Source organism: Mesoplodon bidens (assembly GCF_964165515.1).
Source record: "Mesoplodon bidens genome assembly, chromosome: 2".
Classification (NCBI taxonomy): domain Eukaryota; kingdom Metazoa; phylum Chordata; class Mammalia; order Artiodactyla; family Ziphiidae; genus Mesoplodon; species Mesoplodon bidens.
The window spans coordinates 118,831,993-118,859,808 of record NC_138177.1 but is presented as its reverse complement, the minus strand read 5'-3'; the positions used below and the strand labels follow the sequence as shown (position 1 = coordinate 118,859,808).

At 40.4% G+C, this 27,816-nt stretch overlaps 1 protein-coding gene across 6 annotated transcripts in view; it reads left to right on the top strand.

The window, feature by feature from the left end:
- Nucleotides 1-27,816, top strand: part of AK5 (adenylate kinase 5) — a gene marked incomplete at its 5' end in the record, with an annotated part of 255,112 nt that overhangs the window by 136,670 nt on the left and 90,626 nt on the right. For 5 of the 6 annotated variants that reach the window (XM_081225212.1, XM_081225213.1, XM_081225210.1 and 2 more), the window contains one exon: nt 3,084-3,160. The exons of the other annotated variant lie outside the window; for it this stretch is intronic. In XM_081225212.1, the coding sequence (XP_081081338.1) occupies nt 3,084-3,160 (77 nt within the window). The remainder of the gene's footprint in view (nt 1-3,083; nt 3,161-27,816) is intronic. 6 annotated transcript variants of the gene reach the window in all.

Below are 27,816 nucleotides of genomic sequence, written 5' to 3'. Positions count from 1 at the left end.
GATAGTGGGAAGCAGCCGCAGAGCACAGGGAGATCAGCTCGGTGCTTTGTGACCGCCTGGAGGGGTGGGATGGGGAGGGTGGGAGGGAGGGAGATGCATGAGGGAAGGGATGTGGGAACAGATGTATATGTATGACTGATTCACTTTGTTATAAAGCAGAAACTAATTAAAAAATTAAAAAAAAACATTTTATTAGGAAAGCCAATCTCTTCTTCCTTATAAGGAGAAGTTGCTTTTTAAACAAAGACTTCTTCATTCTACCATCGCTGAAGATAGCTTTCTAATAATCTTGTTTCATTTTCAAATATTAATGTGTAATATCTCTGTTAACTGGGTTGTCTAAGAGTCCTTCACGTTGTACTTTATTAAAACGACCAAAAGAACAGTTTCTAATTAAATAAGTAGGACACAGGAACTGAAACAGCTATATGTTTAATGAGCTTTTGTGTTCAGATCACGTTGCTCACTGCACATGAATCACTCTAGATTCCAAGGGGAGGGTATCATTTGACTATCTATCACCACTAGTCAGTGGTGAATAATATCCATATTGTGGAAGTAACGAAAGCTAGTTAAAATTGGCATTGCCTTTAATGGTGCTGTCACTAGCAGCCACCTTGACTGTCACAGGCTAGAGTGACACCTCTTTATTGCACTTTCTATTCTTCCCTTTCCTCAGCCACCCAGTGATCCACTTCATCATCGGCCATTCACTGTTCCTATTTTCTCAGAATGTAGAAGAGATAGCACACTCCTCCAAGGTCCTCCCCTGTAGAGCACTGTAATGAAAGGTCATGTTTATAAAGTCATTTGGATTTTGCCTGCTTACAGCTTGGAGTCAGCAGGCTATGTTAAAAATGGGAGCAGTGACTTCTGTCTTTGATCTCAGTCACTTTCTGCATGACCTTGGCCAAGCTATATAACTTCTCCACAGCTCATTTTCCTCTTTTCTAAAGTGACAGGGTAGGATTCTATGAAATATTAAATTCTAAAATGTCCATGATCTTAAAATGGAATAATGCACGTTTTACTTCTGACATCTTTACTGTCTCCCAACACATAAGTGCAAAATGGTCTTCCAACTGGGTTCTGAGACATCAGGTAGTTTGGCCCTAAGGTACACCTTTTATTTATAAGGTGCACCTTATAAATAAAAGTATTTATCTGAAAAATACTTAAAACACAGAGACAGAAAAATTACAAGTATATAATCCTTCTACTTAAAAAATTATATATAAAATTAATGTTTCCATATCACCCCTCTAGCCTCACTTTATTAATAGTCCTCCCAACTCCATTCTACAAGCACCTTATTAACACTGGTGTTGCCAAGGGCATCACCAAGAATTGTGCAGTACACATTTATGCAACTATACATGGTAGCTCTACAGTTAGTTACTTGTCCAAAATTGTTTGATGGGTCAGGTATCTCCATTTTGAAAGCCTTTACTGTACTTAAAAAAAAATTTTTTTTAAATTACAAACACAACAAACAATGGTGTTACTGCTTAGTACTTAGTCGATTTGATAATGGGTTAGTACTTAGTCAATTTGGTGAACAGCAGGGGTAATGATGAGAAGAGTAGAAATGATGAAAGACTGTGTGGGGACACACCTTGATTCTTTTTCTTGAAGAAAGTATGGAAGCAGCATCTCTGGGAGAGGTCCATATCTGAGAAGTGTGTGAGATGCTTGACATTTTTTTGAAAATTCATCTTCATTAAACATTACTCATTGCATATTCTGAACAAGAGTTATTTGGCAAGGGCAAGTTTACAATGAAGCATGGAGTGGTTGGTTTCTTCACAGGGTGCCTGCCTTTTTATGGACAGCACTGAATTCTGTCTTTCTGGCTAGTTAGGTAATATATATTTCCCAGCAAGAAAGAGTCATTAGATGAGGACGATGAATCAATTGTGCTTCAGGAGTCCCATTAAGAAAATTACTGGTTTAAGTGTGAGCCTTGGGGATTAATGGGAACGTAATTCAGTGTAACTTGTAGTACCTAAGGGGGAAAAACTCTATATTAATATGTTAAGTTAACCTGATTTTTCTCACCTTCGGGGACTAAGGTGACCCAAAGGCTAGAGGAAAAACTTCTCAGGTTCTCATGGAATGAGCAAACTCAGCCCTTCTTTTCCTGGAAACCCCTTGCTCTACTCTCACTCTGTACTTTGCTCCTGGTGTTCCTTCTTTCTCAGCCACCATTGCACACCCTTAAACCACTTCTCCTCCTGGACCACCCGTATTCACCCTCACAGTTTAGACTCACAAACTATTTCCTTGTGAAGAATCCCACCCCCATCACCTCCTCTAGTAATAATCAGAATTAGTCTTTCTTTTTGGTTTCTGAAACTTGCTGTTGATAAATTCATCTCCTCCACAAGATCATTGTCTTCTTAAGGGTGCAGACAGTGTCTAGGTATCTGTGTTACCAAACCGTACTTGGGTCTACTCCCCCACATGCAGTAAAACCAGTCTACTGACACCACGTTGTGGTGAAGGAAAGTGCAGCATTTATTGCAGGGTGACCAACAAGGAGTTCAGAACAGCTAGTGCTCAAAAAGCCCAAATTCTCTGTGGATTTCAACAAAGTATTTTTAAAAGCCAAGTGAGGGAGAGTGTCCCAGGGTATGTGATCAGCTTGTGCACAATTCTCTGATTGGTTGATGGTGAGGTAACTGGGCAGTGTCACAGGGGTTAACATTATCAATCCTTAGGCACTAGTAGATCTGAGAGCTAGGTGTTCATGATCGTCATGTAGTTAATTTCTTCCATTTGGTGGTGGTTTTAGCATCTGTAAAACAACTCAGGAAATGTGCATCAGATACTATTATCTAGGTATTTCAGAGAGGAGCTAAAGCAGAGGATATGGGGGAGGGGGTCTGTCCTGGGAAGGCCCCATAGGGTCCTGCTCTGTTACATCTGCATTTTCCATCTGCAGGCCAAACAGTGCCTGACAGATGGGAAGAGTCTGGAAATATTTGTAAACAGGACAATATGGAAACTTGGTGGGCGTTTGTTTGCCTCAGAAATGTACACGGATGGCCTCCATCAGGTAATCTTTGTTTTTCTAACCTTAGGTTCAAGAGACCTTGATCCTTTGATGATGTTGGACACTGGAGAGATCACTGATACAGGATCTGATTATGAAGATCAGGTACTTAGAATCTAAAAATATTTCTCTATTTAAATGTTTCTAATTTTAGTCTTTATAAATGTTTCATGAAAATTAGAATTACAAATCATTCTGTGAAATGTTTACAGAGAACTAAAATAATCTATCCCATGATAAATCATACAGCTTTTATACATTAACTTTGGCCCTTTAACCCTCCCTTATCCACAGATTCAAAGTGGCAATTAATTAAGGAAAGATTTGCGGTCAAAAGTTACATGAGATAGAAGTGAGGTTACATGAGGTTCTTTTGGCCAAGAATTTGCCTGTGTCTCTATCCCTTCCCTGTAATAAGCCCACGGTATTTACTAAGCATTGGTTACAGGTTCAGGGCTCTGCTTTTCTCTTTCTAACCTTTGAAAGGACTGATGACCAAGGACAACAGAGCCAAGATATTAATATATTTTCTATTTGAATAAAACCAAAGAAATTTATCTGGGTCATTTTTTTCTCAGCAGAAGAACTCTTCCTCCTGCTCTATTTTAATGATCCAAAATAGTTGGCAAATGATCCCAGTCTCTAATTAGGCCTTATTTTTTAAAAAGCATCATGTCTGAAACTTCCTTCCATTCTCATCAGTGCTCCTCTGTGGTGGCTGAAAGCCAAGTGAGCATGTTCTTCTGGAATTGTTTTTCCCCCATTTTCAGCTAATATGTGTAACAAATAAAGGGGATAGATCTGACCAGTGTCCAAATGTAATGGCTGTCTCTCTGTTTCACATACATATTCAAAAGCTATTTTCACAAGCATTATGTTTCTTCCCTGATATCACAAAGCAAGGAGAAGATATTGACAAGTCTTTAAAATACTTTTTGGCATATATTAAGCACTTCATACATACTAAACATTGTGATAAGTTCCTTAACTTTACTATCATACTAATTCCTCACAACATCTCTAGTATATAGGAATTATTATCTTTATTTCATAATTAAGAGAATTAAGACTCCAAGAGTAATTTGCGCACAGTTACGCAAATAGTTTCACAGTGGGGAAGTGAACTCAGGGCACCTTCCTTAACACCTGCACTCTGCCACGCTCATCCTCACCTCCAAAGACAGGGCATTCAGTGGTGCTTTTTTGGAGCCTTTTCAGTTGCTAACTCTTAAGACCCCAGCAAGGGCAAATGCCAGACAACCACTGTGAAGGGTGAGCTCACCATCCAAAATTACAGACCGCAACAAGGAATGAACCGTAGCAAGAAATCCAGCTGACTAAACAAATGGAAGGGTTCACACTCCAAGGACTGGGGATAACAGAAAAGCCTGAAAGAAATCTTAATCTGGGAATATTTAAAATATCCAAGGAGATAAAGGGAAGATTAGAAACCATGAAACAAGTACAGGAAAGAATGGAAAGGAAGAAGCAGGAAGGAATAGGAAGGAAGAAATAGAAATTCTAGGCACAAAAAAATATTGTCATTGCAATAAAAATTCAATTAACAGGTTGAAGAGTAGACTAGACACAGCTAAAAAGAGACAATGATAGGGGTGGGGGTGGGATGAACTGGGAGATTGAGATTGACTTATATACACTAATATATATAAAAGAGATAACAAATAAGAACCTGCTGCACAGTACAGGGAACTCCACTTCACTGTACAGTAGAAACTAACACAACATTGTAAAACAACTATACCCCGATTAAAAGAAGAGAGAGAGAGAGAGACGATGATAGAGCTGAGGAAATTTCCTTCAAATGAAACAGAGCGCTAAATCATTGTCAAAGAAAGAACTTAGGAGACACTGAGGATGGAATGATTGGGTCAATATATTCTAACAGGAGCTGCAGGAGAATAAAATGGAGTGGATGGGGCACAGCTGCATTTTAACAGATAATGGTTGAGAACTTTAAAGAGGTGAGAAAAGACAAGTCCCCAGATTGAAGGAGCACATCCAGTCCTGAGCAGGAAAAAAAAATCCTCGCCTATTCTTTTTCCATTTAGCTCCTCAACAAATATTAACAGAGCACCTACTATGTGCCAGGTACCATTTAGGCGCTTGGAATATCTAACTGTATAAAACAGGCAAGAATCTTACATACAGGTGGGGAAGACATATAGTAAACAATAAACATAATATATTAGTAAATTCTCTAGATAGTTAAGTGCTATGAGAAGAAAAAAAAAGTAGAAAACGGTAGGAGGGTTAGGAATGCTGGGTTGGGGAGGGCAGATTACAGTATTAAACAGGAGAGTCAATATTAACTAGGATGGCCTCATTTAAGAGGTGAGATTTGAGCAAAGACTTGTAAAACATAGAGAGCACAGAGGACAAAAATAAAATATTAATAGTGAAAAGGCATTACCTATAAAAGAAAAGCAATTTGGGGGACAGAAGATTAAATGAAGCAAGGGTTTGCATTTATTGAGTACTTACTCTAAGCCAGACACTGTGTTTTATGGTTTACATGCATTATTGCTAATCTTTACAATAACTCAAAAAGGTAGCTCAGGGCTTCCCTGGTGGCGCAGTGGTTGAGAGTCCGCTTGCCGATGCAGGGGACACAGGTTCGTGCCCCGGTCTGGGAGGATCCCACATGCCGCAGAGCAGCTGGGCCTGTGAGCCATGGCTGCTGAGCCTGCGCATCTGGAGCCTGTGCTCCGCAACGGGAGAGGCCACAACAGTGAGAGGCCCGTGTACCGAAAAAAAAAAAAAAAGAAGGTAGCTCTGTTTATCCCCAATTTACAGCTCAGGAAACTGGAGCTCATAGAGGTTAAATGACTTCCCAAGACCAAACAGCTAACAAGCAGTTGAGTCAGGAATCAAACTATGATCACCCCAACACCAAAATCTAGTTTATGCTTTCACACTCCAAATAAAGCCATTATGAAGGTCACTGGTAATCTATCACCAATTCCAGTTAACACTTTTTAAAAAATTAATTTATTTATTTATTTTTGGCTGTATTGGGTCTTTCTCTAGTTGTGGCGAGCAGGGGCTACTCTTCGCTGCAGTGCACGGGCTTCTCACTGCGGTGGCTTCTCTTGTTGCGGACCACGGGCTCTAGGCACATGGGCTTCAGTAGTTGTGGCTCGCAGACTCTAGAACGCAGGCTCAGTAGTTGTGGTGCAAGGGCTTAGTTGCTCCACAGCACGTGGGATCTTCCCAGACCAGGGCTCGAACCCGTGTCCCCTGCATTGGCAGGCGGACTCTTTTTTTTTTTTAGTATTAGTTGTTTTTTGTTTGTTTGTTTGTTTGTTTATACTGTAGGTTCTTATTAGTCATCAATTTTATACACATCAGTGTATACATGTCAATCCCAATCGCCCAATTCAGCACACCACCATCCCCACCCCACCGCGGTTTTCCCCCCTTGGTGTCCATACGTTTGTTCTCTACATCTGTGTCTCAACTTCTACCCTGCAAACCGGTTCATCTGTACCATATTTCTAGTTTCCACATACATGCATTAATATATGATATTTGTTTTTCTCTTTCTGACTTACTTCACTCTGTATGACAGTCTCTAGATCCATCCACATCTCAACAAATGACTCAATTTCATTCCGTTTTATGGCTGAGTAATATTCCATTGTATATATGTACCACAACTTCTTTATCCATTCGTCTCTTGATGGGCATTTACGTTGCTTCCATGATGTGGCTATTGTAAATAGTGTTGCAATGAACATTGGGGTGCATGTGTCTTTTTGAATTATGGTTTTCTCTCTGGGTATACGCCCAGTAGTGGGGTTGCTGGATCATATGGTAATTCTATTTTTAGTTTTTTAAGGAACCTCCATAATGTTCTCCATAGTGGCTGTATCAATTTACATTCCCACCAACAGTGCAAGAGGGTTCCCTTTTCTCCACACCCTCTCCAGCATTTATTGTTTGTAGATTTTCTGATGATGCCCATTCTAACTGGTGTGAGGTGATACCTCATTGTAGTTTTGATTTGCATTTCTCTAATAATTAGCGATGTTGAGCAACTTTTCATGTGCTTCTTGACCATCTGTATGTCTTCTTTGGAGAAATGTCTATTTAGGTCTTCTGCCCATTTTTGCATTGGGTTGTTTGTTTCTTTAATATTGAGCTGTATGAGCTGTTTATATATTTTGGAGATTAATCCTTTGTCCATTGATTCATTTGCAAATATTTTCTCCCATTCTGAGGGTTGTCTTTTCGTCTTGTTTATGGTTTCCTTTGCTGTGCAAAAGCTTTGAAGTTGCATTAGGTCCCACTTGTTTATTTTTGTTTTTATTTCCATTACTCTAGGAGATGGATTAAAAAAGATCTTGCTGTGATTTATTTCAAGGAGTGTTCTTCCTATGTTTTCCTCTAAGAGTTTTATAGTGTCTGGTCTTACATTTAGGTCTCGAATCCATTTTGAGTTTATTTTTGTGTATGGTGTTACGGAGTGTTCTAATTTCATTCTTTTACATGTAGCTGTCCAGTTTTCCCAGCACCACTTATTGGAGAAAAGACTTACTGTCTTTTCTCCATTGTATATCTTTGCCTTCTTTGTCATAGACTAGTTGACCATAGGTGCATAGGTTTATCTCTGGACTTTCTATCTTGTTCCATTGATCTATGTTTTTGTTTTTGTGCCAGTACCATATTGTCTTGATTACTGTAGCTTTGTAGTATAGGCAGGCAGACTCTTAACCACTGTGCCACCAGAGAAGTCCCCCAGTTAACACTTTTTAGTTATCTTTCTTGGCCTTTGCTGCCTTTGATACACCACACTTTTACTGTAAAAGACCAGGTAGTAAATATTTTAGGCTTTGTGAACCATAAGGGATTTGCTGCAGCTACTCAAACCCTGCCATTGTAGTGCAAAAGCAGCCACAACTATATTTAAACAAGAGTATGGCTGTGCTCCAGTAAAACTTTACTTATGGGCACTGAAATTTGAATTCCACATATTTTCCTGTGATTTATTTCAACTGTTCGAAAACGTAAAGCCCATTCTTAACTGAGAGGCTGTGCATAAAACAGGCAGCAGAGTGGATTTGACCTGGAGGCCATAGTTTGCTGACCGCGGCTATAAACCATCCCCATTTCTCTTTTTTTTTTTTTTTTTTTTTTTTTGTGGTACGCGGGCCTCTCACTGTTGTGGCCTCTGCTGCTGCGGAGCACAGGCTCCGGACGTGCAGGCTCACGGGCCCAGCCGCTCCGCGGCATGTGGGATCTTCCCGGACCGGGGCACGAACCCGTATCCCCTTCATCAGCAGGCGGACTCTCAACCACTGCGCCACCAGGGAAGCCAACCGTCCCCATTTCTTGACAGTGTCCTCTCCATTAGCTTCTAACACTTCTATAATATTTAATACTGTTCTAAGTGTTTCACATTTATTACCTCATTTTATCCTGAGACAATTATGTGAAATTGATATTATTATCACCATTTTACTGATAAGGAAAGTGAGGTACAGTGAAATTAAGCAGTTTATGTAAGGTCACACAGCTGGCAAGAGGTAAAGACAGAATTCAAACACAGCCGTCTGACTGCAGAGCCAGGATCAGGAAAGATAGGTGAGGCTCTGCTATGGTAACAAATAAAACTCAAAATCTGAGTGTTTTCCTTCCAGTGAGACCTCCAGAGGGATCGTGGATGGGAAAGGAAAAAGCATGGGAAGGGGGACCTGCTCTTCATTGCACATTTCTTCCTCCCACGATCATTTGACATCCCTAGTCACTGACTCTCCCTCTGTGTGAAGAGGCAAAAGGATGGAAAACAGAGCTTACTCAGGTGCCCAGGAAGAGAGAGACGGGTTTAGTGAGTGTGAAGCCAGCCTGGGCCACAAAGCTCTGGCCCCCACCATGTGTCCTCTCTCTGGCATTCCTCCTACTTCTTGGCTCACTCTTTCTTGCTTTCCTTGCTGAGCTGCACTCTGTTGGTCTATTATTTCAGTGCGGGTGCCCACCAGCATCCTGGCCAGGGACCCTTCAATCCTCACTGCACATATTCTCCTTTGAGAAGCTTGACCACAGCCAGTTTCTCTTTTCCTAAGAGAAACCTCAACATGGAAACATGGAAACCTCAACAAGGTTGGGGCTCTGTTCACAAGGAATAGTGAGGAAATGTGAGCATTTCACTTCACTCAGAATTCCCTGGTGGGGTCCCAGCGCCTACGTCTGCCTGCTAAACAGCACTGACTGGATTTCCCATGTGCATCTCAAACTCAACATGTCCAAAACTGAACTCACCATCTTCCCCCACAAAATCTGTTCTTCCTTCTGCTTCCCCTAATTCTGTGAATGATACCACCATCCTCCCAGCTGCCCAAGCCAGAGACCAAGGCATCTTCCTAGTCTCCTTCCTTTCTCTCCCTCCCTACACCAGTTTGATCAAGAAGCTGATCAGCTGGTCAGTTCTCCTTTGCAAGCATCTCTCCTTCCCTCCCCAGTTCCAATGTCACTGTCCTGGTTCACACCCTGACCCTTCTTCCCCAGGACCACTGAGACAGTCTCCTAACCAGTCTCCCTTCCCCAGGCTCCACACCCATCAAAATCATCTTGCTGAAAAGCCAAGCCAATCATCACATTCCACTGCTTAAAACTCTTCATGGCTCCTCATTGATGTCAGAATTAAATCAGAACCTCTTATCATAATACATGGGAACTTTCAAATTAGAGTCTGACCCTCTCCCCTCTTTCCCCAAACTCTTCCCTTGCCAATCACTAAAACACACTGAACGCTCCAGCCACACCAAGCCATTTACAGTTCCCCGCAAGTGGGTTGTGCTTTGCACAGTCTCTTTCCTCTATATGGAAGCTTCCGCAACCCTATCACCCCTATGCCGGATAACCCCTACTCATGCTCCATCAGAACCACGCTTCTCCCTGAGGAAGCCCTTCTCATTACATGTCACCTTCTTGGGGGATCCATGAGACCCTGTGTTGTAATATCTTGTTGCATTGCAGGGACTGTGTTCTGCTCTCCTGCCCGGCACACAGTATGTGCTCAATAAATGTCCATTTTTTTTAAAAGTCAATAAAATGATTTCCAGTTCTTCTACTTAATATGTAACTTTTTGATAACTTGCTAACTCCTTCAAACCTGGGTTTCATCTTCTCAAAAGTGATGACAGTAACCCCACTTAGACATGCTGTTTGGAGAAGTAGGGAGTATAAGGTACCTTGTATGGAACAAATGCTTCATAAATGTGAACCCCTTTCTATCCTCCCCCAGACCCAACTTTTCAGCAATCAGTGTCTTTCTGTAGCTGACAGAGGCCACCATTGCTTCAGTTAAGTGAATCTTAATGGAGCACTTACGGTTTTCAGTCTGGCATGTAGGAGCTTAAAAATTACCACTGTCCTAACAAATAAAAAGCTGAACAAACTGAAAAGTCTCTTCTTAGAAGTGAGGTCACAAGGCAAACTGCTGCACCTAAAATTGGAGAAACAGGCAGATTCAGCGAATCACAACTTACCAGAGCAGAAAACCTCCACAAGAACCAGGGCCAGGGTAAGAAAACCTAAACTGTAATTGATGAATTGCTGGAGGCTCAATGTAGGCAAGTCTGAGGATAAAAACTCCATGGGCATCCAGTCATGGGGTCCCCAAACTTTTGTGGGTTTTACCACTAGGAGCTCTACCAGATTCTCACAGTGAATATCAGTCTCCTCATGCTTCCAGCAGGCAGAGGTGAAAAATAAATCATTTTGAAAGCCACCTGAGCACTCTGTTCTTAACAAGGCCTGCTCTCAAGAGAAACTAACCTACTGGGGCTTTATTAGAGCCTAACCTACCTAGGAGACTGGAAATACCCAACTCCATCCCCCTCTAGCCATCCTGTCTCATCTAAGGGGGGGAAACCTGAGAAGCAGTGGTGAAGTTCACAGTCCAGGGGCACAGGCTCACCAAAAGACTGAGACCTCATCATAGGACTATGTACACTTCATAGAACGTGTCTCCTCCCCCCACACTTTACCACTATAGTAATAAAAGCTTATTTACTGCAGTTCCTTTTACTTAGTACATCACATACATCTTTCAACAAAAAATTATAAAACATACTAAAGGTAAAAACACAGTTTGGAGAGACTGAACAAGCATTAGAACAAGAGTCTTCAGATAAGTCAGGAATACTGAACTTATCAGAATAGGAGTTCTTTAAAACTATGATTAATATGCTAAGAGCTTAAATTGAAAAAGTAGACAACATGCAAAAACATATGGCTAATGTAATCGAGAGATGAAATTCCTAAGAATCAAAAAGAAATGTTAGAGATCAGAATCACTGTAACAGAAATGGAGAATGTCTCTGTTGGGCTCAATAATACACAGGACATGGGTGAGGAAAAATATCTCTGATCTTGAAGATATGACAAGAGAAAGTTCCAAAACTGAAAGTCAAGAGAAAAAAGACTGAAAAAAACCCCCAGAATATTCAAAAGCTGTGAGACAATTACAAAAGGTGTAATATATCAATATATATAATGGGAATATTGGAAAGAAAAGAAAGAGAAAGAAACAGAAGAAATATTTGAGGCAATAATGATGGGAATTTCCCCAAATTAATGTCAGGCACCAAACCACAGATTCAGGAAGCTCAGAGAACACCAAGCAGGTTAAATATAAAAACAATCAAAAACTACATCTACCCATAATCATATTCAAACTGCAGAAAATCAAAGACAAAGAAAAAAATCTTGAAAGAAGCAAGAGGAAAAATATATCTTAACTACAGAGAAGCAAAGATAAGAAAAACATCTGGCTTCTCCTCAGAAACCATACAAGCAAGAAGAGAGTGGAGTGAAATATTTAAAGTGTTGAAGGAAAAAAAACCTAGACTTTAGTATCCTGTGAAATTATCCTTCAGAAGTGAAAGAGAAATAGACTATCTCAGACAAACAAAAATTGAGGCAATTTGTTACCAGTAGACCTGCCTTGCAAGAAATGCTAAAAGAAGTTCTTTAGAGAGAAGGAAAATGATATAGGTCAGAAATTTGGATCTACATAAAGAAAGGAAGAGTATCAGAGAATGAATAAGTGAAGGTAAAATAAAAACTTATTTTTCTTATTCTTAATTGATCTAACCAATAATAGTGTGTTCAAAATAATAGCAACAATATATTTTATTATGTGTGTTTATGCATAAATGAAATGAATGACAGCAAGGGATGGAAGGGAGGAATTAGGAATATTTTGTTATTACAAGGTACTTATACTGTCCACTTATTTGAAAGTGGATTTGGATTAGTTTAAATATATATTGCAAATTCTAGGGCAACCACCCTTTTTAAAAAAAGGTGTAAAAAGAAATATAATCGATATGCTAAGAAAGGAGAGAAAATGGAATCATATGAAATGTTCAGTTAAAGCCACCAATGCAGAAAAAGTTTGGAAGACAAAAATAAAAACAAAGAACATGGGCAATAAATAGAAAATAGTAACAAATATGCTAGATGATAATCCAACTATATCAACAAACAATTTAAATATCAGTGATCTAAATACTTCAAAGACAGAGTTTTTCAAAGTAGATCAAAATACAAGATCCAACCACATGCTGTCTACAAGATACCTATCTTAAATATAAACACACATATAGATAAATGTAAAGGAATGGAGAAAGATATATCATGTTAGCACTAATTAAAAGAAAGCAGGGGGCTTCCCTGGTGGCACAGTGGTTGAGAGTCTGCCTGCCGATGCAGGGGACACAGGTTCATGCCCCGGTCCGGGAAGATCCCACATGCCATGGAGCGGCTGGGCCTGTGAGCCATGGCCACTGAGCCTGTGCGTCCGAAGCCTGTGCTCCGCAACGGGAGAGGCCACAACAGTGAGAAGCCCGCTTATGGCAAAAAAAAAAAAAGAAAAAAGAAAGCAGGAATAGCTATATTAATTTCAGACAGGGCAAAACTTCAGAGCAAGGAAAGTTATCAGGGATAAAGAAGGGCAGTACATAATGATAAAGGGGGGTGGGGTCAATACTCCAGGAAGACATAACAATTCATAATGTATATGCTCCTAACAACAGAGTTTCTAGATGCAGCATCTGCCCAAGTCCTTGATCCCATTCCTTCCATTTGCCCCAGGACCTTGAGCCATTAACTGATACTGCTTTATCTTTCTAAAGTTCTCATCTTCAGAGTATCTTTTTTCTCTATCTAACAAGCCACCATCCCCACTTTGAAGAAAGAGGTAGCCATCAACAGTGCCAAGTGTCATAGAAAGACCAAGTAGGATACTGTCTTTCCTCACCCTTTTCCTTCAACGCCGTATTTGGTGAAAGAGATGTCAGCTGCCCTGCTCCTACGTCCTCACCTTCCATTCTGTCCTATAAAACAACTTCTGCCTACCTATTCCCCTAAGAGACAATTAAGAGCCATCTAACTGATGTCAAGTCAGGAGAACATTTCCTGTTTCTTACAATGTCTGGGGCTCCAGATGCTTGATGGCACTTCTGCTTTCTCAGAAGTCTTGGTTCCCTTGGCTTATGCCACCTCTATGGCCATTATTTCTTTGTCTCCTCCCCACTCCCCAGCATGGTTTTTCTTACTCTGCCCTGCCTTTAAAATATTGTGTTGACCAAGTTCCTTTTTATTGTCTGTTTGTTTAATGCCAGCTTTCAAGGAAGGAAGAATATGTTTGACACTGTTTTATACTCATTCTGTTTAAAACCTGTCTAGATGCCTTAATGGGCTCTGTCAGGAGTGGGAGGGTCCCTCTTCTTTTACAACTCCTTCAGCCATGCCCATGACTTCTACTTTATTAATTTATGTATTCATTCAACTAATATATAGTAGAGACTATCTGATGTGCCAGATTTTTAAATGAGCTACTGAAAATATATGGGGAGCAAAAGAAGACACAGTTCCTACTATCATGGCTTTTATGGTAGAAATAGATAATAGTAGAATAATCACATAAATATAATAGTAAAACTGAATTAAGTATTTGGGAGAAGAAGTACATAGTGCAGTGTGTATGATCAAGTGGGATTTATCCCAGGGATGCAAGGATTTTTCAGTATCCATAAATCAATCAGTATGATACACCACATCAACAAATTGAAGAATAAAAACTATATGATCATCTCAATAGATGCAGAAAAAGCTTTTGACAAAATCCAACACCCATTTATGATAAAAACTCTCTAGAAAGTGAGCATAGAGGGAACATACCTCAACATAATAAAAGTCATACATGACAAATCTACAGCTAACATCATTCTCAACAGTGAAAAGCTGAAAGCATTTCCCCTAAGATCAGGAACAGGACAAGGATGTCCACTTTTGCCACTTTTATTCAGCATAGTTTTGGAAATCCTAGCCATGGCAATCAGAGAAGAAAAAGAAATAAAGGGAATCCAAATTGGAAAAGAAGAGGTAAAACTGTCACTGTTTGCAGATGACATGATACATAGAAAATCTTAAAGATGCTACCAGAAAACTACTAGGGCTCATCAGTGAATTTGGTCAAGTTGCAGGATACAAAATTAATACACAGAAATCTTTTGCATTTCTATACACTAACAATGAAAGATCAGACAGAAAAATTAAAGAAACAATCCCATTTACCATCACATCAAAAAGAATAAAATACCTAGGAATAAACCTATCTAAGGAGGCAAAAGACTTGTACTCCAAAAACTATAACATGCTGATGAAAGAAATCAAAGATGAAACAAACAGATGGAAAGATATACCATGTTCTTGGATTGGAAGAATCGATATTGTCAAAATGACTACACAACCCAAGGCAATCTACAGATTCAACGCAATCCCTATCAAATTACCAACGGCATTTTTCACAGAACTAGAACAAAAAATCTTAAAATATGTATGGAGACAAAAAAGACCCTGAATAACCACCTAGAGGGGTGGGATAGAGAAGCAAGAGGGAGGGGATATAGGGATACATGTATACATATAGCTGATTCACTTTGTGATACAGCAGAAACTAACACACAATTGTAAAGCAATTATACTCCAATAAAGATGTTAGAAAAAAAAAAAAAGACCCCAAATAGCCAAAGCAATCTTGAGAAAGAAAAACGGAGCTGGAGGAATCAGGCTCCCTGACTTCAGACTATACTACAAAGCTACTGTTATCAAAACAGTATGATATGGCACAAAAACAGAAATATAGATCAATGAAACAGGATAGAAAGCCCAGAAAAAAACACACGCCTATGGTCAATTAATCTACAGCAAAGGAGGCAAGACTATACAATGGTGAAAAGCCATTCTGTTCAATAAATAGTGCTGGGAAAACTGGACAGCTACATGTTAAAAAATAAAATTAGAACATTTTTTAACACCATACACAAAAATAAACTCAAAATGGATTAAAGACCTAAATGCAAGACCAGTTACTATAAAAATCTTAGAGGAAAACATAGAACACACTTTGACATAAATTGCAGCAATATCTTTTTTGACCCATCTCCTAGAGTAATGGAAATAAAACCAAAAATAAACAAATGGGACCTCATGAAGCTCAAAAGCTTTTGCACAGCAAAGGAAACCATAAACAAAACAAAAAGACAACCCACAGAATTGGAGAAAATATTTGCAAACAATGCAACTGACAAGAGATTAATCTCCAAAGTTTACAAACAGCTCATTTGGCTCAATATCAAAAAAACAAACAACCTGGGGCTTCCCTGGTGGCGCAGTGGTTGAGAGTCCGCCTGCTGATGCAGGGGACACGGGTTCATGCCCTGGTCTGGGAAGATCCCACATGCCACAGAGCGGCTAGGCCCGTGAGCCATGGCCGCTGAGCCTGAGCATCCGGAGCCTGTGCTCCGCAGCAGGAGAGGCCACAACGGTGAGAGGCCCACGTACCGCAAAAAAAAAAAAACCCAAAAACAACCTAATTAAAAAATAGGCAGAAGACCTAAATAGACATTTCTCCAAAGAAGACATACAGATGGCCAAGAGGCATATTAAATATGCTCAACATTGCTAATTATTAGAGAAATGCAAATCAAAACTGCAATGAGATATCACCTCACACCAGTCAGAATGGCCATCATCAAAAAATCTACAAACAATAAATGCTCGAGAGGGTGTGGAGAAAAGGGAACCCTCCTATGCTGTTGGTAGGAATATAAACTGGTACAGCCACTCTGGAGAACAGCATGGAGGTTCCTTCAAAACTAAAAATAGAACTACCCATATGACCCAGCAATCCCACTCCTGGGCATATATCCAGACAAAACCATGGTTCAAAAGGAGACATGCACCCCAATGTTCATTGCAGTGCTGTTTACAATAGCCAAGACATGGAAACAACCTAAATGTCTATCGACAGATGAATGGATAAAGAAGATGTGGTACATATATACAATGGACTATTACTCAGACATTATAAAGAATAAAATAATGCCATTTGCAGCAACATGGATGGACCTGGAGATTATCATACTAAGTGAAGTAAGTCAGAAAGAGAAAGACAAATATCATATGATATCACTTATATGTAAAACCTAAAAAAGTGATTCAAATGAATGTATTTACAAAACAGAAAGAGACTCACAGACTTAGAGAACAAACTTATGGTTACCAGGAGGAGGAGAGGGATAGATTGGGAGTTTGGGATTGATATGTACACACTGCTGTATTTAAAATAGATAACCAATAAGGACCTACTGTATAGCACAGGGAACTCTGCTCAATATTTTGTAAAAACCTAAATGGGAAAAGAATTTGTAAAAGAATAGATACATGTATATGTATAACTGAATCACTTTGAGGTACACCTGAAATTAACACAACATTGTTAATCAACTAAACTCTAATATAAAATAAAAATTAAAAAAATAAAAGAAGTACATAGTGCAGTGCATAGATGTGGTCAGGTGATCAGTGAGGTGAGGAGAGGCTTTTCTAAGACAAGAGATGCTTCAGTTGAGATCTGAAAGATGAGTAAGAGGTAACCAGGTATGTGTGAGAAAGTGAAAGAACAGGAAAGGATGGGGAGCACAAGGTATGTTCAGAAAGAGGAGATAGCCTGTATAAGCAGGAAGAGGCACAGCATGTGGAGTGAGGCCAGTGTGACTGATTGCAGAGTAAAGGGGAAGGGGGTGTGAGATGAGCCTGGAGAGTGGGGCAATGGGAAGTACTGAAGAGTTGTTTTCTCTTGTTTCAGGTAGAGGAGGGTGTGTTAACATTATATTTGTGTTTAAATTTTAAAAAAAGATTGTGCTGGCTGCAATATGAAGAACATTTGGAGGAAGGTGAGAATGGATCTGGGAAGTCCAGGGAGAGGCTGCAGCAGTCCAGGCAAGAGATCATGAATGGTACCTTGGAGTGGAGTAGTGGAGGAGATGGACAGGAAGGGATGAATTTGAGAGGTACTTGTGAGGTAAAATCAACAGGACTTTGTGCTGGAATGGAAATAAGAGCCAAGAGGGAGTAAGCTGTTGAAGATGATGCCTGGGTTTTTAACTTGTACAGTTGGGTGGATGGTAGTGACATTCACTGAGCAAGAACAGTAAGAGGACACCAGCTCCATAAGGAAAGAGCATGAATATCATTTTAGACATGCTGAGTACAAAGTGCTTTAATGCACCCAAGTAGAGAATTCAAGTGAAGAGTTAAATATACAGGTCTGGTGCTTAGAGGAAAGATCTGGGCTGGACATATAAATTTGTGAGCTTCTGAATATAGGTAGAGCTTGAAACTGAGTGGAGATGAGATACTTAAAGAAAGACAGCAGAATTGAGAAGAGAGAAAAGAGGGTCTAAAGCTGAGTACTGAGGAAATTTAAAGGCTGGGTAGAGGAAGACAAGGCAGCAAAAAAGATGTGAAAGAAGCTGTTAGAAAGATAGGAGGAAAGTCAGCAGAATGTGGTATTCTAAAAGGCAAAGAAAACAGTATTTCAAGAAGCAGAGAGTGTCAAGTGTTGATTCAAAGATTAGAAAAAGGGAGAATGAAAAATGGCCATTGTATATAGAAACAAGGAAATTGTTGACCTTCCAAAGAGCTGCTGGGAGAGGCTGTCTTGTTTGTTTGTAATAGAAGACACTTGAACATGTTTAAAAACTCATAGGAAGGATCCACTCATTCATGAGAAGGATAATAGACAACAGAGAGGCAGTTTCCTCTGAATACAGGAGGAACTAAAGCACAGGGTTTTCAAGCACAGGTGGAGAGACAAGCCTAAGAACAGAAGAGGGACCACATGCACGTTGTAACATAAGGAACATCGATTGGATGGGAGTGTGGGTTTATATATTTAATAGTGGGATGCTCATGAGGCAAAACCATCTGTTAAGAGTGCAAGATTTGAAGCGAGTGGAGGATTGAAACATTGTGGAATCCAGCAAAGAATGAACTAAGGAAACCTAACAGGATTGGAGTCTCATATAGAGTATGAGAGCCCATTTGACATTAGTCCTGAAAATTGGTTTTTGACCAATCGATCCTTTTCATTTTTTTCCATTTTTTTAGCAAATGTTAGTTGGGTGTCCCAGAGGTGCCAGACACTCTTCTAGGACTAAAGATACTAAAGAAAGCGGAGGAACTCCCAAGGGGCACAGAGATTGTCCATAGTATGCTTCACTCAGTAATGGAATTTTACCGAATATGCTAACAGGGCAGAGCATTAGCAGTGTAAGGGATGGTGCACCAAGGACAGGGAGGGAAGTGGACAGACCACAGTTAGGGAGCAAAGCCCAGAAGACCTAGAAGTACATTTGACTTCTTTAAAAATATAACTCTGGGGGCTTCCCTGGTGGCGCAGTGGTTGAGAGTCCGCCTGCTGATGAAGGGGATACGGGTTCGTGCCCTGGTCTGGGAAGATCCCACATGCCGCGGAGAGGCCAGGCCCGTGAGCCATGGCCGCTGAGCCTGCACTTCTGGAGCCTGTGCTCCGCAACGGGAGAGGCCACAACAGTGAGAGGTCCGTGTACCGCAAAAAAAAAAAAAAAAAAAAAAAAAAAAAAAAAAAAATATATATATATATATATATATATATATATATATATATATATATATAAAACTCTATGCCACAAATATGAACCAGCTCTTTATTAAAAAGAATATTTGATCCTAGCAATCCTACAAGGATCATTTCAAACCCTGCTTCTTCTTCCTTGAGACCTTCTCTAATAATTAAAGAAGATATTCATTTCTTGCCTGTCCCACTGAACACCCAAAGCACTTGAGGTTCATACCCTGTCTTTTTTTTTTTTTTTTTTTTCTGCGGTGTGTGGGCCTCTCACTGTTGTGGCCTCTCCCGTTGCGGAGCACAGGCTCCGGACGCTCAGGTTCAATGGCCATGGCTCACGGGCCCAGCCGCTCACGGCATGTGGTATCTTCCCGGACTGGGGCATGAACCCGTGTCCCCTGCATCGGCAGGCGGTCTCTCAACCACTGTGCCACCAGGGAAGCCCCATACCCTAAGTCTTAACACTTGATTATATGTAATTTTGTATTTCATTGCACACTGACTCTTATTACTCCCTGATTGTCTCCTTCATGCATCCATTATGAGAAAGAGCATTACTGTGGAGCCAGACAGACCTAGTTCAAATTCATTGCCACACTTATGGGTTGTAAGTTACTTAACCTCTTCAAGCCTGAGTTTCTTCATCTGTAAATACAAACATAATACCCCCAGGCTATTTGCATTAAAAGACATGATCCACGTAAAAGCACCTGACACAGTCGACCATGCAGTAAATATTTCCTCTTCTTTCTTTCCTTCTTGAGAGGGAGGGTGCTATCATGTACTTCTTTTGTGTCTACTACACTGTGACAGGGACAATGTCAGGATCAAAATAGACTTACTGAATAAAATCATAATGCCACATTCCCCGGTCAGAACAGATAACAGACTTCAACGTGTGTGTGCACACATGTGTATTTCAAAAGAATTTCCGTAGAGATAGTCAGCTTCTAAATCAAGAAATATTGCACTAAGCCAAAACCTGTGTTAGGTTGTATGTGTAAAGCTGATTTAAAATAGTGCCATTCCCAAAGCAGTATATTTCAACAATACAGCACTGATCATAATTTGGAGATTTATCAGGTTGTAGCTGACACCCTGAGTCCTATTCTAATGGGTAAATCAGGTTTTTCCGGCAAGTTCTACAAGGACTGACTGAAGCTGGGAAGCTGGAATGGCCTGGTTTACCTCTCACCTCTGTAGGAAGTACCTGTACTTGGTAGTGAAAACTATTGGTGGCCTCTTGGAAGCATGAAAGCAGGGACTTAGGAGAGGGAGAAGGACCCAGGTCAGAAAGATGTAAGTCTAGCTTTCCCGAAACACTAAAACAAAAATATTTGCTGCACGTTCAGGCAGCCAGCCCTTCCTGACTGTCTCCATGGGCCACGGGCCGTTTGCAGCTAATTGATTCTGTAAGAAGAAAGACAAGTCCCATTTTCAAACCTCATAAATTATATAAGGATGTATTTTCACCATTCTTCACTGAAAAGTCAGGGGTATCCTTCACATTTTCAGTATAGATATTAAACACTAAACAGCAACATTGTGACTTAGGTTACCAATTTTGAGCCAGAAGTTCAGTATATTTCCACACTCTGAGACATAAAAGTGAATGCCTCATCACAATGCAGGTCTGGTGTGACCCATCACAGGACTAGAGGAGAAATCTTTGAAGAAGGAAATAAGAACTGATAGAATTCCTTATTTCTAAGCAATAGGATATACTCCAGGGGTAAAAACATATGAAGGACTGATCAGTAGAGACCGTTTGCTTTTCTCTTTTCAAAAACCCTATTATTCTTGTCAGACAGGTTTTAAAATTAATTTCATGAGCTCCTGTGACATCTTATTAACCGGAATAACCTTGAATGCCCTGTCATTTTGAAGGCAAAATGAAAATATTTGTGATAACATAATAGCATCCCTGCATAATAAAGGAAAGGAAATAGAACTCATGTGTGACCCGTGATGTGATGTGCCTTGGAGCCTTAAAAGACAGGAAACTGTTGTTAATGGGAAACCAGATAACCTTCTGGGCTTATTATGTATTTACAGAAGTAAGGGTGGGGAGAGTGCACAAAAGCCTGAAAACCCAATCTAAAAGCAAACACAGGCTCATACAGACTTAAATGCGAGTGGCAAGAAAGGGATGTGGGGAGGCTGCCCTTTGCTCCTCGGAGTCGGTTGCCAAGGAGCGAGGTTACCATTGTCCACCAACTGATGAATTATCTGTCTTTTTCTATGGGGTTTCGGGAATTTTTGTGTCAAATCCATGGTTTTATCAGGAATGGTGGTTGCAGCTAGGCAAATAAAGGCCCCCAGGCTTAGAGTCCTGGACGGGTTTGAATTCTGGTTCTACCACTTAGTGACTTCGTGCTGTTGACAGACACATCCACTTACTTCCCTGAGCCTCAGCTTCCAAATCTATAGAATGAAGAAAATAATGTGAAGATTAAAGAGCTGATTTCTCTATCAAGGCATTCTAACAGATGTAAAGCACTATACGTGTAGTTACAGAAACATAAAGTCTTAACATGATGATTGTTTACTGTAAGTTTCTCACATCCTCTTTTGAATGTAGATAGAAAATACTACAGAACACCAGTTTTCCATTCAGGATTTTGGAAGGACCCATCCCTTCAAAATACATTAAATAATAGCACAGAGAGGAAGAAAATAATAAAACAGTGAAAATTTACTTGGGATTCCAGTCCCATCCTGAAAGGTTTCAGCAGACTTGCCTTACTTTTACCAGCACTTATTCCTATTTCTGTCATAGCACTCATCACATGTGTTATGGTCATTTGTATACATGTCTTTCTCCCCCAGGAGATTATATCTAGGGACCCGGACAATGTCTACTTCACTATAATTCCTCAATTCTTTGCATAATGCTTGAGAAAGTATAGGAAGGCAATTCAGAAATATTTTCTTCACAAACAGAATAAAGAAGAATCTCAAAGGGATGTACAAGGAAGAAGCCTGATATTCTATAAACTATAAACAGAGAACAGGAATTAAAACAAATCTACATGCAATGGTGACATTTTTTTAATTTACATGTTTTCAAAAGAGGGTAGCAGAGGGCTTCCCTGGTGGCGCAGTGGTTTAGAGTCCACCTGCCGATGCAGGGGACACGGGTTCGTGCCCCTATCCCGGAAGATCCCACATGCCGCGGAGCGGCTGGGCCCGCGACCCATGGCCGCGGAGCCTGTGTGTCCGGAGCCTGTGCTCCGCAACGGGAGAGCCCACAGCAGTGGGAGGCCCGCGTACAGCAAAAAAAAAAAAAAAAAAAAAAAAAAAAGAGGGTAGCAGGATGTTAAGGGATCTAAAAACTATCAGACGAGACATGGATGAAGGATCTGGAAATATCTAAGCGGAGAAGTACGTTTTCCCGAGAGTATGGCCTGCCCGCTCCATGGTGGGCAGGGTTTGTGGTCTGGTTCACAACTCTATTTCCAGTGCCTTGCACAGCACCTGACTCATGCTCAACAATTAACTGTTCAGTGAAGAAGTTCGGTTATCTGTAAGGGACTATATTATTTTAGAAGAGAGAACTAGACTTCTATATTACTATGTAAGAAAGAATCAAGTCCTAGAGATGGTAATTACAAGGTGGAATTCAGATCAATAGGAAGGAGTTTTCTAACTAGTGTTATCCAGCTGAATACCTCACTGAAGATATTCAAACAAATTCTAGGTAGCCATTCTTCAGGGATGCTTACAAAAAATGATTTTTGTACTGGGTGGCAAAATTATATGCCTCCTAAGGTCCTTCCCATCTCTGAGTCTGTTTGTTTAAGAAAGGGCTAAAGTGTGTGTGTGTGTGTGTGTGTGTGTGTGTGTAACATCAACTCCCACCATCATTATCCCAGAAATATCTAAATATCACCCCCACTAGCCTGCTTCAGTACCTAAAATCCTATCTCTATGGAATCTAAAGGGGGGTGATATTGTGTCACTAGAAGGTCTCTCTCAATTTTTCATCATTAGCTTATATCATTTAACCAAATGTAACTAACTGCAGCTGAATAAAATTTCTATCATCTTAGAACATTGTTAATTGTACAATCCTTCTCAGGCTCAAATTCAGACCAGTAAAAATTATTGTATTATGAAATATCAAAAATCATAGGAGTTTTCTTTTAAAAGATAACCCTATTAGGAGGAGTAGAAACATATTAAGTAACTGTTGGCCATTGACCCTGAAGCACAAATGAGTTCCTTATCATTAAGCAGAGCTGGTGTTGTGCAGGGGGGTACTGTGGTTAAAACCATGGGTTGGGGTGTTAGACTATCTGGATTTAAGTTCTGGTTCTGCCAATTACTACCCGTGTGATCTTGAACTTCTCAATGCCAAAGGTTCCTCACTTGCAAAATGGGGGTTTTGTGAAGACTAAATGAGATAATATATACCATACACTTAGAACAATAATAATTGCTAAAATGTATCAAGTACCTACGGAGAATCAGGCACAATGGTAAGCAGTGTTCAGTTATCTTAACAACCCTACCTGCAGCCCCAAGTTTCACTTGAGACTTAGAGATACTAAGCAACTTTTCCCAGGTCACACAGCGGGAGAGAGGCAGAGCTGTACCACGCTGCACCCTCTCCATCCTCTCCAGTGCCAGAACCTGTGCTCCTAGCCTCCACCACCTCCTCACTGAGGACGGCGCTCTCTACCCTTGCATTTATGAGGGATTTTTAGAGTAAGAACCTGCAAGAAAAGTAATCATAATAATAGCTAAAATTTCTTGAGTGCTTTCTATGTTTCAGGCACGATTCAGAGCACATCACATGCATTAAACCTGGCCACAATCTTGTGAGGCTTTTTTTTTTTAATTCCCATTTTACAGACGTAAAACTAAGACCCAGAAAGGTTAAATAACATGTCAAGGATTCAAAACCAGGCAGTCTGACATCACTGAGACTACCACACTATGGTTCCTCTTCAGGATAGCCCTTGAAGGGGACTTTGGAAAACCAAGAAACCATGTTCAGTTCCAAGATCTAAAGGAAGACAGGGTGTTGGGGTGACGAGGAATCAAAGACAGTTGGAGCTCATTTACCCTTGGATGATTTTGCTAGAACTCCCCACGAGGTCAGGCGTGGGAATGGGCCCAGAGAAGAACAAACGAGATGGACTTTGGAGTCACACCATGTAGCGCTAGGGATGGGGCTTCTGTTTGCTTGTCTTGTCTTTTTTTTGGCTGCGTTGGGTCTTCGTTGCTGCGCACGGTCTTTCTCTAGTTGTGGTGAGTGGTGGCTACTCTTCGTTGCGGTGCTCAGGCTCCAGGTGCGCGGACTTCAATCGTTGTGGCTCGCGGGCTCTAGAGCGCAGGCTCAGTAGTTGCATGGGCCTCATTGCTCTGAGACATGTGGGACCTTCCCAGACCAGGGCTCGAACCTGTGTCCCCTGCATTGGCAGGTGGACTCTTAACCACTGCGCCACCAGGGAAGCCCTGTTTGTCTTGTCTTTGATTTAGAGGTTTGCTGACTCATGAAGAACACACTTGGTTCTAAACAGTAAATGCAACAACACTCCTTTTAAAACCACTTTGCTTTTTGATTAATCTTGTCTAGAGGAAACTGGCAGAGAACACAACCTAAAACTTGCAGTTTTTTACTGTATGTTCATAACCTTGAAGAAAATTCAGAGTCAGCAGCTTTTATTAAGTGCCTATCCTATGCCCAGAGCTCTCGTGATCTGGCTTCATCTTAACCACAACCCTGGGAGGAAAGTATCATTATCCCCAAGGTCACACAACTAGTAATGTCTTCACTCCAAGTTCATCTCTTTCCAGTAAGTCATGCTGCTGCCCCAGAATCTATAATAATGATCCTCAGAAAACCTCTCCTCACACACACACACAAAAACTAGCTTATATTTTATCCTAGTATTTGCAATCATAGGAGTTAATCTCTTCACAGGCTTATATAAAATGAGCAGGGCCTCCCTGGTGGCGCAGTGGTTGAGAGTCCGCCTGCCGATGCAGGGGACACGGGTTCGTGCCCCGGTCCAGGAGGATCCCATATGCCGCGGAGCGGCTGGGCCCGTGAGCCATGGCCGCTGAGCCTGCGCATCCGGAGCCTGTGCTCCGCAACGGGAGAGGCCACAACAGTGAGAAGCCCGCGTACCGCAAAAAAAAAATAAAATAAAAAAATAAAAATAAAATGAGCAAGCCCTGTAAACAAATGTCTAAGATTGTAAAAAATGTCAAGTCTGTCAAAATGTCAAGATTGCTTCTCTTTCAGTACATAATATGCTTCCATTTCCTTTTTTTTCTTTTTTTTTAGTTTAACAACTTTTTTCGTATTTATAAAATCAAAACTACATGCCAGGGAAAGTTTGAAAAATTACAGTGAGTATAAAAAAGAAAATTAACATTAATATTTTGGAGCATTTCATTGATTACTAGATAGATATTTAATCAAGTTATAATCAAATTTTTTCATTTAATAATATAGACTTTCCCATGTCATTGAACCATTTTTGTAAACACATTTTTAATGACAGTATAAAATATAATTCTACTATTCTACTACAAATATGATACTAGGTGTACTATATTTATTTTCATCATTCCCCCACTGCAGGGCACTTATTTTTCATCTTTTCACTGCTATAAACGTTGCTGCCCTGGCATATCATTACACATCAACTTTGCCCAAATCTCTGATCATTATTCTAGGAGAGATTACTAATAATGGGATTATTGGGCCAAAGTGTATTAAGGGCAGTATTGCAATATTTTCACTTCTTTTAATTAGATACACTTCAATAATAAAGCAAGGATTATTGATGGGACAAAAGAATTCTAAGGAGGAAGATTTTCAGATAAGGCTGTTTATCTAAATTGTTTGAAATAAGAGCTGTCAAACTGGGTCAGATTTAGTCCCACATGACTCAGGATGCAGAGTGTACATTAAATACTAAAATATCTGCAGTCCATTGATCAAGAGGCCAGTCCTCCAAAATGTCAGTCACCCTCATGGCCAGGCTAGGTTAAGTCTCTAGGACGTGTAGCAGAACCCCTCCCAGGCTTTTCCTTGCAAGCAAGTTAAGTCCACAATCAGTCCTTAATTTCACAAGCAGTTGCTTAGTTTCTTTGGGCCCGGCTCTGTGCTGGTGTTTCCATGACCTTCTTCCTTTCTCTAGAAACAATATTATTCAAAATGTCCAAGAGTTTGTGTCATTTCCAAACACATAGGCTTTCTTAAATATTTAAAGCTAGTTCCCAGAACATCTCCATTAATCTTCTTATGTTTCATTTGACCTTCCTATTACCTATGGAAGAAAATGTGTTTTTAAAGGAACGAAAGAAATTTGTAGAAGCAGAAGTAGGAAACAGAACTAAATTGATTTTTATAAGATATATAAGACAGACTAAAAAATATAGAGAATGATATAGCAAACACCATTTACCCACTTTCCAGCTTAAGAAATAAAATATTGCAAATAATTGAAGGCTTCTGTGCCCTGCCACAATCACTTCCCCTGGCCCTTTCCAGAGGTGTCTACTATTCTGAATTCAGTCTTTATATCAATCCCACATCTGTCTTTATATTTCTACTCTGTGTGCAGCTATGTCACTAGAATATATGTTCCAGGAAAGCAGGCACTTTGCTTTATTCACTGCCATATCACCAACACTTAAAATGTTTAGGGCTTCCCTGGTGGCGCAGTGGTTGAGAGTCTGCCTGCCGATGCAGGGGACGCGGGTTCGTGCCCCGGCCTGGGAGGATCCCACATGCCGCGGGGCGGCTGGGCCCGTGAGCCATGGCCGCTGAGCGGGCGCGTCCGGAGCCTGTGCTCCGCAGCGGGAGAGGCCACAACAGTGAGAGGCCCGCATACCACAAAAAAAAAAAAAAAAAAAAAAATTGCATCTGGCACAGGGTAGGTCTTCAATAAAGATTTATTTTATGTAAAATAGATTGTGTATTTCCAAGCAATGTAGGGTTTTTCTTTCATGTTTCTGACCCTTATAAATTGTTCCATGTTGCACACATCCTCCTCAATGTATGCTGATAACGTAACTCTGCTTCATTCATTTTTACTGCAACATAGCATTCCAATGTAAGACTATAACACAATTTAGTTATCAATTCTTCTGCCAATGGGCATTTAGGTTGTTTCCAATGTTTAATTCTGTAAATTTGGTGCAGTGAACATCCTGGCACTTTCTTATTCAATTGTGTAGGAGCTTCTCTATAACAAATAACAGGGGAGAAAGTGGAAAGAGACTGGCCCTTGTCTTTCCTAAATCTCTTCCTCTTCCAAATCTCTGCTGGGGTGAATGGAAAGATGGGAAATCAGCACAGCCCTCTGGGCATCACAAGTAAAATGGAGCCAGTTGGCCAGCTAATCTTTCAATGCGTTTGTTCATCTTCAACTTTACTACGCATTTCCAAACTGCTCTCACCAAACTGATTCTTTTAAATATTTAAATGTAATAATTATATACCCAAAGTAATTGGATTTATGCAATTCTGTCACTTTGCGCAATTCTATCAGTAAAAAACTGTGTAAGCACAGTTATGCTGTACTTGAAGTATACATATCAACTCTAACTTAGAAACGTTTTTAGCAACAGTGGTACAGTAGTTAGGTAAGGACTGTAGACTGCCTCCATGTAACATTTCTGTATCTTTCTAAATCAGGCCCTGTCCTTGTAGGTAATGGAAGTTTCATTCTCAGTCATGGCATGAGAAACCCCTTCTTCCTCTCCTTCAGGGTCTTACTAGAGTCTGAGAAGACTTACCTGGTCCAAAAAGTTT